This window comes from Entelurus aequoreus, linkage group LG01 (assembly GCF_033978785.1).
Source record: "Entelurus aequoreus isolate RoL-2023_Sb linkage group LG01, RoL_Eaeq_v1.1, whole genome shotgun sequence".
NCBI classification, from domain to species: Eukaryota; Metazoa; Chordata; class Actinopteri; order Syngnathiformes; family Syngnathidae; genus Entelurus; species Entelurus aequoreus.
Window position 1 is genome coordinate 60,264,189 of NC_084731.1, and position 19,950 is coordinate 60,284,138.

A 19,950-nucleotide genomic window follows, 5' to 3' on the forward strand; every position below is an offset into this window, starting at 1 on the left:
AAGGGTGCCAGACTTCAGAAAAGGAACCAGGATGTGCTACGAGCCTTAAAGATTCTGCTGAAAACAAAATTCAACATACCTGAAGAGGGGGCGGCTCCTGCGGCAGACACAACGCCTGCTCTGACTGACAGGTTGTAGCAGCAGGAATGAGGTAATAAAAAGGTGGCCACACTTGTCTAATCCACTCTACCCGAGACTATCCCATTCAAAATAAATACGTGGTACAGTACGCAAAGTCAGACTTACTTTGTGTACAAACTCTTCCATCTTTTCCATGGCGTGGTGCGCCTGAAGTGGCAAGGTCAGGACCTCTCCCACGTCGTCACCCTCCTCCTCCTCGTCCGCCAGCATGGCCGCTCCCTTTAAAAGCGAGGATTAGTGAGGCCTGACACGCATTCTGTGGTGGGGGGGTGTTATTTCAAAGTCCTACCTCTAGATGCATGCCTTTGGAAGCGGACTGCTGAACCCCTCCCTCCTCCAGCAGCGGCCCCAGCTCCATGAGCTCCACATCCGGGACCTGACAGTCCTCTGAGATCCGGCAGTCTGCATCACTTGCAGACCCGTTTCGGCCTGACATAAGGAGACTGCCTGATGACCCGCTCACTGTCCCGGTATTCTGCTTGGAAGGCTTCACTTCAATTTCCTCCTGTACAACCAACAGAAATATTTTGTATTCAGTCACGTGACTTTTGAACAGAAGTGAACCAAGTGATGGGCCACCAGACCAGGATGGCTAGGGCCTAGATCTTACCATTAAAAACAGATAAAAACCAAATGGAATAGATCCCTATACTTTACCGAAATAAGATTTGTTGAGTGTAATCAGGGATTATCTGTCGGTCGCGTTCCCAGACGTATGGAACTATTGAGCTCCAGACATCATTCTACATGACAAAACCGATGAAAACTTGGAAAAGCATGGAGGTCTACAACTTCTTTGTGTGTGGCTGGATCAAGGACATTGGTATCAAGACTCTCCCGGAAAACTATGCATCGTTTTTGCCCGGGTGAGGTTGCATTTCATGTTTTAACTTGGTGCCTTGCGAGGACGCGTCCTTGTAAACAAACCGCGAGTAGTACTCGATAGTTTTCATTCACTGTTTTTTTGCACTGTTGTGTAGCAAAAAGGCGTTTTAAGAACTCCGAAACAAGATAAACTACAAATACTGCCAAGGTAATACAAAACCCAAAAGCAGTGAAGTTGGTACGTTGTGTAAATGGTAAATAAAAACAGAATACAATGATTTGCAAATCCTTTTCAACTTATATTCAATTGCATAGACTGCAAAGACAAGATACTTAATTTTCCAAATGAGAAACGTCATTTTCTTTTGCAAATAATCATTAACTTAGAATTTAATGGCAGCAACACATTTCAAAAAAAGTTGTCACAGGGGCATTTTTACCACTGTGTTACATGGCCTTTCCTTTTAACAACACTCAGTAAACGTTTGGGAACTGAGGAGACACATTTTTGAAGTGGAATTCTTTCCCATTCTTGCTTGATGTACAGCTTAAGTTGTTCAACAGTCCGGGGTCTCCGTTGTGGTATTTTAGGCTTCATATTGCGCCACACATTTTCAATGGGAGACAGGTCTGGACTACAGGCAGGCCAGTCTAGTACCCGCACTCTTTTACTATGAAGCCACGCTACTGTAACACGTGGCTTGGCATTGTCTTGCTGAAATAAGCAGGGGCGTCCATGAAAAGACATTGCTTGGAAGGCAACATATGTTGCTCCAAAACCTGTATATACCTTTCAGTATTAATGGTGCCTTCACAGATGCGTAAGTTACCCATGTCTTGGGCACTAATACACCCCCATACCATCATAGATGCTGGCTTTTCAACTTTGCGGATGGTCCTTTTCCTCTTTGGTCCGGAGGACACAACGTCCACAGTTTCCAAATACAATTTGAAATGTGGACTCGTCAGACCACAGAACATTTTTCCGCTTTGCATAGTAGAGTTTTAACTTGCACTTACAGATGTAGCGACAAACTGTAGTTACTGACAGTGGTTTTCTGATGTGTTCCTGAGCCCATGTGGTGATATCCTTTATACGCCGACGTCGGTTTTTGATGCAGGGATCGAAGGTTACGAGCATTCAATGTTGGTTTTCAGCCTTGCCACTTACGTGCAGTGATTTCTCCAGATTCTCTGAACTTTTTGATGATATTACGGACCGTAGATGGTGAAATCCCTAAATTCCTTGCAATAGCTCGTTGAGAAAAGTTGTTCTTAAACTGTTCGACAATTTGCTCAGGCATTGGTTGCCAAAGTAGTGACCCTCGCCCCATCCTTGTTTGTGAATGACTGAGCATTTCATGGAAGCTGCTTTCATACCCAATCATGGCACCCACCTGTTCCCAATTAGCCTGTTCACCTGTGGGATGTTCCAAATAAGTGTTTGATGAGCATTCCTCAACTTTCTCAGTCTTTTTTGCCACCTGTGCCAGCTTTTTTGAAAGATGTTGCAGGAATCACATTCCAAATGAGCTAATATTTGCAAAAAATAAAGTTGACCAGTGTGAACAATAAATATCTTGTCTTTGCAGTCTATCCTATTGAATATAGGTTGAAAAAGATTTGCAAATCATTGTATTCTGTTTTTATTTACCATTTACACAACATGCCAACTTCACTGGTTTTGGGTTTTGTACTTCAATGGTGTAAACCAGGTAAATTCATGTAAAGTTGTATCATTGTCGATATTAGTTACAAACTATCGTGAGACTTGGTACTGGTCAATTCTGGACAGCTAGCTGTGGCGAGACTTCAAGCTAGATTGTCACTGAAGGCATCAAAACTATGAATGAACACATGAAGAGTTATGTACTTAACAAAAAAAGGTGAAATAACAGAAGATATGTTTAATATTCTAGTTTCTTCAAAATAGCCACCCTTTGCTCTGATAACTGCTTTGCACACTCTTGGCATTCTCTCTGAGAGTTTTAAGCACACCTGTGAAGTGAAAACCATTTCAGGTGACTACCACTTGAAGCTCATGGAGAGAATGCCAAGAGTGTGCAAAGCAGTAATCAGAGCAAAGGGTGGCTATTTTGAAGAAACTAGAATATAAAGCATGTTCTCAGTTATTTCACTTTTATTTTTGTTAAGTACATAACTCCACATGTGTTCATTCATAGTTTTGATGTGACAATCTACAATGTAAATAGTCATGAAAATAAAGAAAACGCATTGAATGAGAAGGTGTGTCCAAACCTTTGGCCTGTACTGTATACAGTTGCGGTATTTATCTTTCATATTTGTTTTACATCCTGCAGCGTTTCAGGTGTGTCAAACTCGTTTTCATAGAGAGCCGCTTGGAACAGTGAATAAATCTGAAGATCCTGCAAAAGGCTTGTTTATTCCAGCATTTAGATTTACAATGTGTAACTAATATGACACAGGATTTAATAACATCAATTGATCATTTATTTATACAGCCCTTAATCACAAGTGTATCAAACATGCAACTCATGATATTTCAAGCCTTATTTTGATATCATCTTGATAATTATGATACAGTTGATGAAAACCTCTCACTGAAAATCTCGGAAAATGTTGGTTTTTCAAAATCTGTAAGCCATAAACATCAAAACAACAAATAAAGTTGATGTACTGTATTTAATTTAGCATGTAATGACTTTATATCACATATTAGTTTCACATTTAGAATTTGATTTGCTGAAGCGAATGGATTTTTGCACGATATTCACATTTTTTTTAGTTTCACCTGTAAATTCATATAAATGTATAACCGCCTCATAATATTATTACACCATTTCCTATGCTGTTATTATATTTTTTACGAACAAATTGATGGATCATTTCCTTTGAAATCTTAATTCAAGTTGCCAAGCAGATATTTGATAACAAAAAAAACTGTCTTGTTGCATGTTTACGAGTTTGCCTTCCAGAAGATAAGTATTGATCCAACATCGTTTTAAAAGGAAATCAATCGATTTAATCGATACTATAAAGAGGTTTTAAGTGTTGTACCAAATAAGTCAGTGCCTATAAGAGGTTTTAAGTGATGTACGAAATAAGTCAGTGCCTATAAAGAGGTTTTAAGTGTTGTACCAAATAGGTATGTTCCTATAAAGAGGTTTTAAGTGTTGTACCAAATAAGTCAGTGCCTATAAGAGGTTTTAAGTGTTGTACCAAATAAAACCTATTTATAGGCACTGACTTAAGTGTTGTACCAAATAAGTCAGTGCCTATAAATGGGTTATACTTGTATAGCGCTTTTCTACCTTCAAGGTACTCAAAGCGGTTTGACAGTATTTCCACATTCACCCATTCACACACACATTCACACACTGATGGCGGGAGCTGCCATGCAAGGCGCTAACCAGCTGCCATCAGGAGCAAGGGTGAAGTGTCTTGCCCAAGGACACAACGGACATGACTAGGATGGTAGAAGGTGGGGATTGAACCCCAGTAACCAGCAACACTCCGATTGCTGACACAGCCACTCTACCAACTTCACCACGGCGTCCCCATAAGAGATTTTAAGTGTTGTACCAAATAAGTCAGTGCCTATAAAGAGGTTTTAAGTGTTGTACCAAATAAGTCAGTGCCTAAAAAGACAGTTTAAGTGTTGTACCAAATAAGTCTGTGCCTATAAGAGGTTTTAAGTGTTTTACCAAATAAGTCACTGCCTGTAAGAGATTTTAAGTGTTGTACCAAATAAGTCAGTGCCTATAAGACGTTTTAAGTGTTGTACCAAATAAGTCAGTGCCTATAAGACGTTTTAAGTGTTGTACCAAATAAGTCAGTGCTTATAAGAGTTTTAAGTGTTGTACCTAATAAGTCAGTGCCTATAAGAGATTTTAAGTGTTGTACCAAATAAGTCAATGCCTATAAAATATTTTAAGTGTTGTACCAAATAAGTCAGTGCCTATAAGAGATTTTTAGTGTTGTACCAAATAAGTCAATGCCTACAAATAGGTTTTAAATGTTGTACCAAATAAGTCAGTGCCTATAAGAGGTTTTAAGTGTTGTACCAAATACGTCAGTGCCTATAAGAGATTTTAAGTGTTGTACCAAATAAGTCAGTGCCTATAATAGGTTTTAAGTGTTGTACCAAATAAGTCAGTGCCTACAAATAGGTTTTAAATGTTGTACCAAATAAGTCAGTGCCTATAATAGGTTTTAAGTGTTGTACCAAATAAGTCAGTGCCTACAAATAGGTTTTAAATTTTGTACCTAATAAGTCAGTGCCTATAGATTTTAAGTGTTGTACCAAATAAGTCAGTGCCTATAATAGGTTTTAAGTGTTGTACCAAATAAGTCAATGCCTATAAAATATTTTAAGTGTTGTACCAAATAATTCAGTGCCTACAAATAGGTTTTAAATGCTGTACCAAATAAGTCAGTGCCTATAGGAGGTTTTAAGTGTTGTACCAAATACGTCAGTGCCTATAAGAAGTTTTAAGTGTTGTACCAAATAAGTCAGTGCCTATAAGAGGTTTTAAGTGTTGTACCAAATAAGTCAGTGCCTATAAGAGGTTTTAAGTGTTGTACCAAATAAGTCAGTGCCTATAAGAGGTTTTAAGTGTTGTACCAAATACGTCAGTGCCTATAAGAGGTTTTAAGTGTTGTACCAAATAAGTCAGTGCCTATAAAGAGGTTTTAAGTATTGTACCTACTAATAAGTCAGCGCTTATAAGAGGTTTTAAGTGTTGTACCAAATAAGTCTGTGCCTCTAAAGAGGTTTTAAGTGTTGTACCAAATAAGTCAGTGCCTATAAGAGATTTTAAGTGTTGTACCAAATAAGTCAATGCCTATAAAATATTTTAAGTGTTGTACCAAATAATTCAGTGCCTACAAATAGGTTTTAAATGCTGTACCAAATAAGTCAGTGCCTATAGGAGGTTTTAAGTGTTGTACCAAATACGTCAGTGCCTATAAGAAGTTTTAAGTTTTGTACCAAATAAGTCAGTGCCTATAAGAGGTTTTAAGTGTTGTACCAAATAAGTCAGTGCCTATAAGAGGTTTTAAGTGTTGTACCAAATAAGTCAGTGCCTATAAGAGGTTTTAAGTGTTGTACCAAATACGTCAGTGCCTATAAGAGGTTTTAAGTGTTGTACCAAATAAGTCAGTGCCTATAAAGAGGTTTTAAGTATTGTACCTACTAATAAGTCAGCGCTTATAAGAGGTTTTAAGTGTTGTACCAAATAAGTCTGTGCCTCTAAAGAGGTTTTAAGTGTTGTACCAAATAAGTCAGTGCCTATAAGAGATTTTAAGTGTTGTACCAAATAAGTCAGTGCCTATAAAGAGGTTTTAAGTGTTGTACCAAATAAGTCAGTGCTTATTAGAGATTTTAAGCGTTGTACCAAATAAGTCAGTGCCTATATGAGATTTTAAGTGTTGTACCAAATAAGTCAGTGCCTATAAGAGATTTTAAGTGTTGTACCAAATAAGTCAGTGCCTATAAAGAGGTTTTAAGTGTTGTACCAAATAAGTCAGTGCCTATATGAGATTTTAAGTGTTGTACCAAATAAGTCAGTGCCTATAAGAGATTTTAAGTGTTGTACCAAATAAGTCAGTGCCTATAAAGAGGTTTTAAGTGTTGTACCAAATAAGTCAGTGCCTATATGAGATTTTAAGTGTTGTACCAAATAAGTCAGATAGATAGATAGATAGATAGATAGTACTTTATTGATTCCTTCAGGAGAGTTCCCTCAGGAAAATTAATCAGTGCCTATAAAGAGGTTTAAAGTGTTGTACTGAAGAAAACATTGGATTTAAGAACGGCAGACTTTATATGAAGTTAAACACTTTTAATGATAAGGACATTAAACGTTTTTCAAGACTGTCTGCCCGTCTGTGTTACCATCAAAACAAGAACGGCGGATGACTACGGGGGCTGAGAAAGGTCACAACAAACGCAAACGCCACAAGACATTATCATAAATTACAACACAACAACTTTCAGCTACAGCACCACTGTAGGGCTGCAACTAACGATTAATTTGATAATCGATTAATCTGTCGATTATTACTTCGATTAATCGATTAATAATCGGATAAAAGAGACAAACTACATTTCTATCCTTTCCAGTATTTTATTGAAAAAAAACAGCATACTGGCACCATACTTATTTTGATTATTGTTTCTCAGCTGTTTGTACATGTTGCAATTTATAAATAAAGGTTTATTTAAAAAAATAAATAAAATAATATTTTAAAAAATTAAATAAAAAATTGCCTCTGTAATTTGTAATCATAGCATAGATCCAACGAATCAATGACTAAATTAATCGCCAACTATTTTTATAATCAATTTTAATCGATTAGTTGTTGCAGCCCTACACCACTGCAAAAGCCACAACAAACACAAACGCCACAGCACAATAATATAAAGCCACGACACAACTCTCAGCCACAAAGGATGTGACGGACACAACGGAAGTGACAGCGGAACAAGTTACGGCGACGGACCAACTTCCTGAACATAGATAATAACTATTATTTAAAAGTTAAAGAAGTTATTTATGACTGAAATAGTGGTCACACTTCACCTACTTTTCCAACTTTTTCATTACACCATTTCCAAGCTGGAAATTCACCAAAACTTGTCCGCTTTCCGTCTCTGTATTGTCGTGTTTTGGTGTATTGTTGTTGTGTTGTAGATTTATGTTATTGTGTTGTGGAGGTCGCATTTGTCATGACTTTTCTATTTTCTATTATGCTTGTACTAAGTATTTATTTATTTTGTATTATTTACAGTGTATGCCAAAAAACAACAGTATAAGTGGCAGGTAAACCTATTGTTAATTCAACCCGAAGAGGTGTTGCTTGCACTTTATTTTTTTTATATTAATATTGTATTATTTTATGTTGAAAAACAAAAGCAGAAGTGGCAGGTAAATCCACTGTTAACATGTTGTACACTCTACTTTTATGGGAAATGTCTTGAATATTGAAAATATTTCCCCCGGTTAAATCAAGCTAAAGTGTTTTATTCAAATAAGACGTGAAGTGAATTATATTTATATAGCGCTTTTCTCTAGTGACTCAAAGCGCTTTGCATAGTGAAACCCAATATCTAAGTTACATTTAAACCAGTGTGGGTGGCACTGGGAGCAGGTGGGTAAAGTGTCTTGCCCAAGGACACAACGGCAGTGACTAGGATGGTGGAAGTGGGGATCGAACCTGGAACCCTCAAGTTGCTGGCACGGCCACTCTACCAACCGAGCTATACCGCTGTGAATGCATAATTCTTTTATACATAATTCCCTTACAAGAAATAACAGTAATACAGGAAACTTCACCTGCAGTGTCCAATATTTATTTTACACTCACACTGCTTGATATTTTTTGCTAAAGTTACTGAATCTTTTCAGATCGTATCGTTCTAAATATATATATATATATTATATATATATATACATTATATTATATAATATAATATAATATAATATAATATAATATAATATAATATATATATATATATATATATATATATATATATATATATATATATATATATATATATATATATATAAAATGAATGGATAGATATATACTGTATATATAGATCTATCCATCCATTTTCTACCGCTTGTCCCTTTTGGGGTCACGGGGTGTGCTATATATATATATATATATATATATATATATATATATATATATATATATATATATATATATATATATATATATATATATATATATATATCATCCCTGAATTGTATTGGCAATCACAAATTTTGAATCAAATCGAATCATTGTTAAAACGAATTGTTACACCTTGAGTTTGAGTTGAGTTTGGAACATGCAAGCATACAACATGATACATCACAATTTCCAGTTTCACTTTTCAACATGTTTGAAAAGGAGTAGGAATAAGCATTATTATTACCCTTATTTAATCCCTTTTCTTTTACATAACAGTTGCTAAAACTTTTGTTCACTTCCTGTTCTCAATTTATTCACAATATACTCCATAAGTAAACACAATAAAAATAAATAAATAAATAAATAATACTCGGTGAGGTAAGTTACATTTCATATGGTGAGATGAGTAAGATTATTTTGAAAAAATGAACGGATGGATGGATGAAATAGATTCAGAATGTTTATCATGGTTCTTCTTCTTTGTACTTTGTAAACACTTTAAGTTTGAAGAGTTTCTTGAAGTGGATCATATTAGTACATTGTTTGATTGCTTTGCTTAATCCATTCCATAATTTAATTCCACATACTGATATACTGAAGGTCTTAAGTGTTGTACGTGCATACACATGTTTAAAATTACATTTTTCTCTAAGATTATATTTCTCCTCTTTTATTGAGAATAATTGTTGTATATTCTTGGGTAGCAGATTATAGTTTGCTTTGTGTATAATTTTAGCTGTTTGCAAATTCACTATTTCGTGGAATTTCAGTATCTTTGATTCAACGAATAGTTTGTATGTTCTCTATATCCAACATTAGGTATTATTCTAACTGATCTTTTTTGTAACACCGTTAATGAATGAGGTGTACTTTTGAAGTTATTTCCCCATATTTCTACACAATAACTCAGATATGGTAACACTAGCGTGCAGTAGAGAATATGAAGTGATTTTTGGTCTAGAAAATGTTTTGCTTTATTCATTATTGACGTGTTTCTTGCTACTTTGTTGTATATTTTTTACATGAGATTTCCAGTTCAATTTATCATCAATCATTACACCTAGAAATGTGGTTTCATTTACTCTTTCAATTTCTATTCCGTCTATTTGTATTTGTCTTTGACTTTCTCTTCTACTGTTACTAAATAGCATTATTTTAGTTTTACTGAGATTCAAAGATAGTCTGTTTTTGTCAAACTATCTTTTTAATTTGTTCATTTCTTCTGTTATTATAGGTATTATCTTCTGTGTGTTCTCTCCTGAACAAAACGCTGTTGTATCATCCGCAAATAATACTAACTTTAAATCTTTTGTAACTTTACAAATGTCATTTATATAGAGATTGAATAATTTTGGTCCTAGTATTGATCCCTGAGGTACACCACAGGATATATTTAGCGTTGTAGATGTGTGTTCGCCTAGCTTCACGTATTGTTTCCTGTTCGTTAAACACCTTTGATTGTCATGAAGAAAAGTATAAATTAAAATGATTTGTTCGTTCCATTCTGATACATGCAGAAATGCAAATATGACAATAATAACCTGGCTAGTAAAAGATTATTTAGTGGAGGAAAAAGAACCTTCCTGTTTTTTTTTTCTTTCTTTTTTTTTCAAACAGACCATTGCCACACCACGCTCATCTTTTCCCTTTCTGTTCCCTATTTGGATGCAGGGAAACAACAGGTAGGAACTAAAGTACAGGACTGTGGAAATAAAATATAACACATGTCCAATGATATTTATCAATCAATCAATCAATCAATGTTTATTTATATAGCCCTAAATCACTAGTGTCTCAAAGGGCTGTACAAGCCACAACGACATCCTCGGTGTCGAGTGGGTCTGACATAATATTGTGAAATATAAATATTTAGATAATAATTACAGCATAAAATGAATTAATTTACATGCTTCAATAAGAATAACAGACCAAATAAATGTTACACAGACCACGTCATTTCCTGGCAGTAAACCTGTAAGAAAATGTCGAAATGTTCATACTTTGCACTATTTTGTTAATTTGTAAAGCATTTCTTACATTTTCCCTATTTTTACACCTTCATTTAAAGGCCTACTGAAACCCACTACTACCGACCACGCAGTCTGATAGTTTATAAATCAATGATGAAATCTTAACATTGCAACACATGCCAATACGGCCGGGTTAGATTAGTAAAGTGCAATTTTAAATTTCCCGCGAAATATCCTGCTGAAAACATCTCGGTATGATGACGTTTGCGCGTGACGTCACGGATTGTAGCGGACATTTTGGGACACCATTGTGGCCAGCTATTAAGTAGTCTGTTTTCATCGCAAAATTCCACAGTATTCTGGACATCTGTGTTGGTGAATCTTTTGCAATTTGTTTAATGAACAATGGAGATAGCAAAGATGAAAGCTGTAGGTGGGAAGCGGTGTATTAGCGGCCGGCTGCAGCAACACAAACACGTAGCAGCTACGTCGTAGCCGGTGTTTCATTGTTTACATTCCCGAACGATGACAGTCAAGCTTTACCGTTGGCCTGTGGAGAACTGAGAGAACAGAGACTCTTACCAGGAGGACTTTGAGTTGGATACGCATGCTTGTGGAGATGGGACATTAGAGACTCTTACCAGGAGGACTTTGAGTTGGATACGCGGTACCGTGAGTACGCAGCTGCGGCTTCCAAACATTTGATCGCTTGCCTGTACGTGCGTGCCGCTATGTGCATGTCACGTACATAACTTTGGGGAAATATATGTGCTGTATGAACTTTGCGGAGGTGAACGGTACTTTGGGCTGTGGGATTGAGTGTGTTTGATTTGTATTGGCGGGTTATATGGACGGGAGGGGGGAGGTGTTTGTTATGCGGTATTAATTTGTGGCATATTAAATATAAGCCTGGTTGTGTTGTGGCTAATAGAGTATATACATATGTCTTGTGTTTATTTACTGTTTTAGTCATTCCCAGCTGAATATCAGGTCCCACCCGCCTCTCACAGCATCTTCCCTATCTGAATCGCTTCCACTGCCCTCTAGTCCTTCACTCTCACTTTCCTCATCCCCAAATCTTTCATCCTCGCTCAAATTAATGGGGAAATCTTTGCTTTCTCGGTCCAAATCGCTCTCGCTGCTTGTGGCCATGATTGTAAACAATGTGCAGATGTGAGGAGCTCCACAACCTGTGACGTCACGCTACTTCCGGTACAGGCAAGGCTTTTTTTATCAGCGACAAAGCAAAAGTTGCAAACTTTATCGTCGATGTTCTCTACTAAATCCTTTCAGCAAAAATATGGCAATATTGCGAAATTATCAAGTATGACACATAGAATGGATCTGCTATCCCCGTTTAAATAAGAAAATCTCATTTCAGTAGGCCTTTAAAGAGGTTATTGTTAATTTTTTGTGATTTTAGAATTGTGTTGTTTTCCATGCTTGTGTTAACATTTCCTGCCTCGATAGCTGAGGGATTATAATCAGAGGAAGGTGGCATTCAAAGACAAATGTTAACATTTAATATATTTTCCCCCGGTCCATATTCTCCATAGGTCGTACGAAATATCAGTAATTATCGATATCGACCAATTAGGGTTGTACGGTATACCGGAACTAGTATAGTATCGCGGTACTAGTGAATAATGAATCCAAAACGGTACTATACTCTGTTTGAAAAGTACCGGTTCCCGGGCATGACGGCTCATCGTCATGTCGTGACATTACTGGTTTTAGGAGCATGTTCAGCAGCGTGCACACACACGGAGTACTTACAAGCAGACACAGTGTGTAGACAGAAAAGGGAGAATGGACGCATTTTGGTGTAAAAAGTAAAGATAAAGGTGAAGTTATAACACTGAAACACCCTCAGGAAGAGGTGCTTTAAGACATGGCTAGCTAGCTAGCAGCTAACATCCATCCGCAGTTGGCAGTATTTTAGCTACTTCTAAATCACTAATCCTGGCCTCCATGGCGACAAATAAAGTAAGTTTCTTACTTTATCAATATCACTGGAGGACGTGGAATAGCTAAACATGCTTCACTACACACCGTAGGAGGATACAATAGCTCACTGCTAACAAAAGCTAGCGCGCCTGAATGTAAACTAATGGATCTACACCTGACATCCACTGTAATGATACCAAGTACAATAGCGTATCTAGTCGATACGACTATGATTACATCAATATTTTTTATCGTCACAAAATCTTTTTTCCTATTTTTAAAATTCATATTATGTTAATAAAGTCAAGAAATATGTCCCTGGACACATGAGGACTTTGAATATGACCAATGTATGATCCTGTAACTACTTAGTATCGGATCGATACCTAAATTTGTAGTATCATCCAAAACAAATTTAAAGTATCAAAAAAGAGAAGAATAAGTGATTATTACATTTTAACAGAAGTGTAGATAGAACATGTTGAAACAGAAAATAAGCAGATAATTTTGACAAAAATAATAGAATATAAATAACACAATATGTTACTGCAAACGTCAGCAGACTAATTAGGGAACTTTGTTTGTTTACTTACTACCAAAAGACAAGTTGTCTAGTATGTTCACTATTTTATTTAAGGACTAAATTACAATAATAAACATATGTTTAATGTACCCTAACATTTTTTTGTTAAAATAAAGCCAATAATGAAATATTTTTGTGGTCCCCTTTATTTAGAAAAGTATCGAAAGGTATCAAAGTACATTTTGGTGGTACCGGTACCAAAATATTGGTATAGGCACACACCCACGACCAATATAAAAAACGTATATAGTGTTCAGGGGACCGTCTCGTGAGGCGTTCAGGGGACCGTCACGTGAGGCGTTCAGGGGACCGTCCCGTGAGACGTTCCGGGGACCGTCCCGTGAGACGTTCCGGGGACCGTCCCGTGAGACGTTCCGGGGACCGTCCCGTGAGGCGTTCCGGGGACCGTCCCGTGAGGCGTTCAGGGGACCGTCCAGTGAGGCGTTCAGGGGACCGTCCAGTGAGGCGTTCAGGGGACCGTCCAGTGAGGCGTTCAGGGGACCGTCCAGTGAGGCGTTCAGGGGACCGTCCGTTGAGGCGTTCAGGGGACCGTCCGTTGAGGCGTTCTGGGGACCGTCCAGTGAGACGTTCAGGGGACCGTCCAGTGAGACGTTCAGGGGACCGTCCAGTGAGACGTTCAGGGGACCGTCCAGTGAGACGTTCAGGGCACCGTCCAGTGAGACGTCCAGGGGACCATCCAGTGAGACGTTCAGGGTACTGTCTAGTGAGACGTTCAGGGGACCAAAAACAGTTGGTTGATTTTCCCGAAATTGATGAAGGGAAATGTTTGGCCGTGAATCCGCCTGGCGATGTTAATACTTCCGTTACAAGGGACCGTGTGTGGTCTTAGTGAAGATGTTTCCAACAACTGTCGAACGAGCCGGCTGAATAAAGACGAGGAACACATCCCAGATGACAATCTAACAAAAACGTTTCAGCGGTGAGCAGTTTAGCCAAGCCCGGCAGAGCGGATGTGACTTCGCAGAGCGTCAGACGGAAAGCACAATGCCCACAACAACCACCCACACGGGCTTAAATGCATCCCCCAACGCGCTTTAGTTGCAATCTGGGTCGAAAGAGCGAGGAAGTCTCATCACAGATCGTCTATGCTAACGTTACCTCCGAGCTAGCGCTGAGCTGGCAAGCGGGCGACACCGTTTGGGCAAATAACTGGCAAACGGCGAGACGAGCGAAGACTACGAGTCGCCTCTACAGCTTCTCACACAGTTATGGAAGAAAAATTCGGAACATTGACTCCGTTCTACCGACACAACTTACCTGACAAGGTAGTCTTCTAACCAGGAAGGTGAATTATTCATCGAAAAACAAAACACAATCCGTTCCGGAAGTTGTAATTGCTTCCGTGAACTTCATCCCGTGCTTTCAAAATAAAAGCACGTCTTCCGATCTCATTTTTGGTTCACAAAAATAGTATTTATAAAGCAAGCACAATTTATGTTTTTATTTGTGTTGTACAAAATATGAGTTGTGGGTATTTTTAGTCATGTTGCACATGACTGGTGGAAAAAAGGGAAAGTCTGTCATTGGACACTTTGGAGCAATTACAATCTTAATATTTACCATCCATCCACCCACTACCGCTTATTCCCTTCGGACACAATTGTTTTTTATTTATTTTGGGAATCATGTTGCACGTAATTGCTTAAAAACTAAATCTCTTAAAATGTCTCTCTACAAACACTTTGAACCAATTAAAATATTCTCTTTTAATAACGTTTTAATAGGTAAACAATTATTTATAACACAGGGGTTCTTAACTTTGTTGACCACAGGGCCCAACCTTTCTACTACAGAGTTATATTAACACTGAATAAATCATCTTACTCTTGATTTGAATCATATTCAAAAACTATATCTAACCTACTTAGTTTAAAAATGATATTTAAAAGCATGTTTTAATCGAAAATATTATGTATTTAACACATAAACCTTAGGCTTAGGTCAGGCTGATTGGGAAAATAAGTACTAATCAAATATACTGCATAAAAAGGCACTCGTAAATAAGTTATTTTTTGCAAAAATTAATAATTTTGAATAATTTGCAACTCTTTGAGGGACTTGTATCTGATTTTAAAAAAAATACACAGCCTGAAATATCATTTTTTAATTGCAAGTAGTCAGTTTTCTTGTGCATTTTCCCACACAAACACAGTAAATGCTCTCTCCTTTCACGTGAACACACATCGAAACTTAATGTTTGCAAATTAAAAGTGCAGGTGTTGAATAATAAATTCTCCCTGCTATCAGTTTTTTTTGTCCTTTTTAAAGACTGAGTCTGCAGGTTATGTTTATTCTGTGCAGTTTGAAGCGTTGTTGTTCGCAACATAAGGGAATATTTAGAAACATATCTTTTGTCATACACATTATCAATCAGTATGTCACACATGTTGGTGATACAAGTCGTAAAGGCAAACTTTCAAAATAAAACCAAGGAATATGCAAAAGTCTTTATTCCACAGGTAAAAAATGTCATGATATTACAACAGCTGCTCTATTTTCAACCTAAAATCCTTAAATTACAAAAAAGACAGTAAAAACGCACATAAGGAAGGATGATTGTGTCCTTTCACGTGCTCACTATTTATCTTCACCCATTTCAAGTCCCACTTGAGTCGATCTGATAGTCACAAGTCACAATAAATTAACAGATAAATAAAACGGCGAGTGGCGATCACGTCTATTTTGATTTGTGTGACGGACATTTGTCAGCGTTCTGGTGTTTGCTGCTGACCAAAGTTTGGCCTGTTGTGATGTGAACTCTCACAAGTCGGATGTACGCAGCTGCCAAGTCTTTTCTGGTGTACCGTGTGTTAGCATAGCACAGTTTTTTTTAAAACTTTTTAAGTACATTGGTATACATACAAGTATTGGCACTGAGGCATGTACACATTGCATTACTGGAATCAGCAGTCCATCCAGCAAACATGAAAATATTCCAATTATTGTTTCATCTGACATCACATGGACAAAGATAAGACCTTCTGGAGGAAAGTTCTGTGGTCAGATGAAACAAAAATTTAGCTGTTTGGCCACAATACCCAGCAATATGTTTGGAGGAGAAAAGGTGAGGCCTTTAATCCCAGAAACACCATGCCTACCGTCAAGCATGGTGGTGGTAGTATTATGCGCTGGGCCTGTTTTGCTGCCAATGGAACTGGTGCTTTACAGAGAGTAAATGGGACAATGAAAAAGGAGGATTACCTCCAAATTCTTCAGGACAACCTAAAATCATCAGGCCGGAGGTTGGGTTTTGGGCGCAGTTGGGTGTTCCAACAGGACAATGACCCCAAACACCCGTCAAAAGTGGTAAAGGAATGGCTAAATCAGGCTAGAATGAAGGTTTTAGAACGGCCTTCCCAAAGTCCTGACTTAAACGTGTGGACAATGCTGAAGAAACAAGTCCATGTCAGAAAACCAACAAATTTAGCTGAACTGCACCAATTTTGTCAAAAGGAGTGGTCAACAATTCAAGCAGAAGCTTGCCAGAAGCTTGTGGATGGCTACCAAAAGCGCCTTATTGCAGTGAAACTTGCCAAGGGACATGTAAGCAAATATTAACATTGCTGTATGTATACTTTTGACCCGGCAGATTTGCTCACATTTTCAGTAGACCCATAATAAATTCATAAAAGAACCAAACTTCATGAATGTTTTTTGTGACCAACAAGTATGTGCTCCAATCACTCTATCACAAAAAAATAAGAGTTGTAGAAAGTATTGGAAACTCAAGACAGCCATGACATTATGTTCTTTACAAGTGTATGTAAACTTTTGACCACGACTGAACATGACATGATTTTATAGTGGCAGACATTTTTCATACTAGTCAACATGGCTAACTGCAGGTCTCAGGTCAGCGAAATGCAAACCATTTTCAGTTCATGTGATGTTTGTGACCCGTAAAACAAGAAAATCCTACCAGTCTTACCGTCTTTTCCGGACTATAAGCCGCTACTTTTTTCCATACGCTTTGCACCGTGCGGCTTACAAAACGATGCGGCTAATTTATGGGTTTTTCTTGGCCAACGACCATAAACGACGACGTCTCTGCGCTGCTGACTTGACTACATTTAAGATGACCCCTGCTGGCCCCACTATGGACTGGACTCTCACGTTAGTAACTAGATCCACTCCACATCCATTGCACTGGTCGCCCAGGGGGGGTCCCCACATCTACGGTCCCTTCCGAGGTTTCTCAATGTGCCCATTGGGTTGAGTTTTTTTCTTGCCCTGATGTGGGATCTGAGCCGAGGATGTCGTTGTGGCTTTTACAGCCCTTTGAGACACTTGTGATTAAGGGCTATATAAATAAACTTTGATTGATTGATGATAATGTTAATAATGTAATAATTTTGTGTTCAACAAATAGTTTTTAACACCGAAAAAGGTGTTACTGTTTGCGCTATGGCGAAGTCTTGGGGACGAGTTCACTCACTGCAGGTGTCCATAGCGTTTTTACTTGTAAAGATTCTTCATTCATCACCCCAAGCGGCATTTGTAAGTTTAACAATATAACTGAAACAATTCTTACTCACTAAAGCGTCCCATGTGTGATGTCTGTAGGAGTGTTTTCATGGATATTTGGATGTGCTATCGTAATGACATGTTTTTACAATAGTGGCGGACATTTTTCATACAACTCAACATTGCTAACTGCAGATCTCAGGTCAGGGAAATGCAAACCATTTTCAGTTATTTTTTTCCTGTGATGTTTGTGACCCGTTACACAAGAAAACCCAACCAGTCTTACCGTCTTTTCCGGACTATAAGCCGCTACCTTTTTCCATACGCTTTGAACCCTGCGGCTTACAAAACGACGCGGCTAATTTATGTTTTTTTCTTGTCCGACGGCCATCATGTTTTGTATTCAACAAATAGTTTTTAACACCGACAAAGGTGTTACTGTTTGTGCTATGACGACGTCTTTGGGATGAGTTCGCTCACTGCAGGTGTCCATAGCGTTTCTACTCGTAAAGATTCTTCATTCATCACTCCAAGCGGCATTTGTAAGTTTTACAATATAACTAAAACAATTCTTACTTACTAACGCGTCCCATGTGTGATGTCTGTAGGAGTGTTTTCATGGATATTTGTATGTGCTATCATAATGACATGTTTTTATAATAGTGGCGGACATTTTTCATACAAGTCGACATTGTTAACTGCAGATCTCAGGTCAGAGGCAGCGAGATGCAAACCATTTTCAGTTCATTTTTCTGTGATGTTTGTGACCCGTAACAAAAAAAAATCAGATCAGTGTTACGTCTTTTCCGGACTATAAGCCACTGCTTTTTTTCCCATACGCTTTGAATCCTGCGGCTTACAAAACAACGCGGCTGACTTATGGATTTTTCTTGGCCAACGACCATCATGTTTTATATTCAACAAATAGATTTTAACACCGACAAAGGAGTAACTGTTTGTGCTATTTTAATTTCCCTTTGGGATTAATAAAGTATTTCTGATTCTGATTCTGATAGCAACGTCTTAGGGACGAGTTTGCTGACTGCAGGTGTACATAGCATTTCTACTCATAAAGATTCTTCATTCATCAGCATTTGTAAGTTTTACAATATAACTAAAACAATTCTTACTTACTAGACCGTCCCATGTGTAATGTCTGTAGGAGCGTTTTCATTTGTACGTTCTACCGTAATGTAATGAAGCCAGTGTCGTTAGCCTTAGCTTATGTGCTAACCCGTTTACGAGCGTCTGTGTTAGTATTATTAACTTACAATGGCATTGTTTTGTATTGTTTCAGTTTCACAAATTCCTCAGTAAATTCACCAAAACGTCACCGTGGAGTTATTGAGTCTGTTTAGCTGATTGGAGAGCTAGCTTCCGCAGCTAGTGGGTCCATGTAGATGACGTCTGTTTTGTTTGATCAGCCGTTTTACTGCTGTGTCACAGACACCGTTTGGAAACAATTAAGGTATGTAAATAAACATTTACAGAATATTTCTGAGTAAATAACTAATTTCACAACGTATATATCTGCGACTTATAGTCCGGTGCGGCTAATATATGGAACATTTTATTTTCAAAACATTTAGTGGGTGCGGCTCTAAATATCGGTGCGCTCTATAGTCCCGAAAATACGCTACTATGGGCTACCTTTTCTGGACAATTTAGAAGTTATTGAGTCTGTTTAGCTGATTGGGGAGCAAGCTTGCGCAGCTAGTGGGTCCATGACGATGACTTATGTTTTGTTTGATCATCCGTTTTACTGCCGTTTGGAAACAATTAAGGTGTGTAAATAAACATTTACAAAACGTCTGTGGCTTTTAGTCCTGTGTAAAAATATTTATTTATTTAAAAATGTGCGCATTATAGCCCCGAAAATGTTGTGTTTTCCCCCACAGACGTGAGTTGTGCTTATTCAACTCTTCAGTTGATTAGTTTCCTCAAGGTCACGAGAAATCTGCCAATATTTCTTCTGGCCTTGACTTCCAAAGTGATTTGTTGGCAGGTAATCCAGTCGGATCCTGGGAGGATTCCAGGTTTCACACTTGGCTCACATAGTGAGTGTTGTGGTCCACCAGCCAGGGCCCTTGAGAGTCGTCGGCAGACATCTGAAGATCTCTTCTTTGGATGACCTGCTGACATACAAAGATTAATTTTGGCACCATGACTAGGGAAGGTTGTTTGGATTGTGTCATATAAGTGAACGCTGAGCTATGAAATGAAAGTATTTTAAAAGGTCATTGATTTGAATTACGCACATTGTCCACAAGATGGCAGCAAATGTGTGGCATTCAAAGATGTCCTAGTATTCAAGATTAATTTTTGAACCATGAC

General features: G+C 37.9%; 2 protein-coding genes across 8 annotated transcripts in view; both read right to left on the minus strand.

Annotated features, from left to right (window-relative positions):
* LOC133655376 (adiponectin receptor protein 1-like) overlaps positions 1-14,536 on the minus strand; it is a 38,633-nt gene extending 24,097 nt beyond the window's left edge. Inside the window, exons 1-3 of the mRNA XM_062055478.1 lie at positions 14,410-14,536; positions 431-646; positions 247-360 (exon numbers count right to left, since the gene is read on the minus strand). Of these exons, the coding sequence (XP_061911462.1) occupies positions 247-360; positions 431-577 (261 nt within the window). The 5' untranslated portion in view covers positions 578-646; positions 14,410-14,536. The remainder of the gene's footprint in view (positions 1-246; positions 361-430; positions 647-14,409) is intronic.
* Positions 14,537-15,604: 1,068 nt separating this feature from the next.
* Positions 15,605-19,950, minus strand: part of LOC133655347 (innate immunity activator protein-like) — a 95,870-nt gene continuing 91,524 nt past the window's right edge. For 6 of the 7 annotated variants that reach the window (XM_062055449.1, XM_062055465.1, XM_062055414.1 and 3 more), the window contains one exon: positions 15,605-19,751. In XM_062055449.1, the coding sequence (XP_061911433.1) occupies positions 19,656-19,751 (96 nt within the window). In that variant the 3' untranslated portion in view covers positions 15,605-19,655. The remainder of the gene's footprint in view (positions 19,752-19,950) is intronic. The other variant, XM_062055458.1, reaches the window with a different exon arrangement.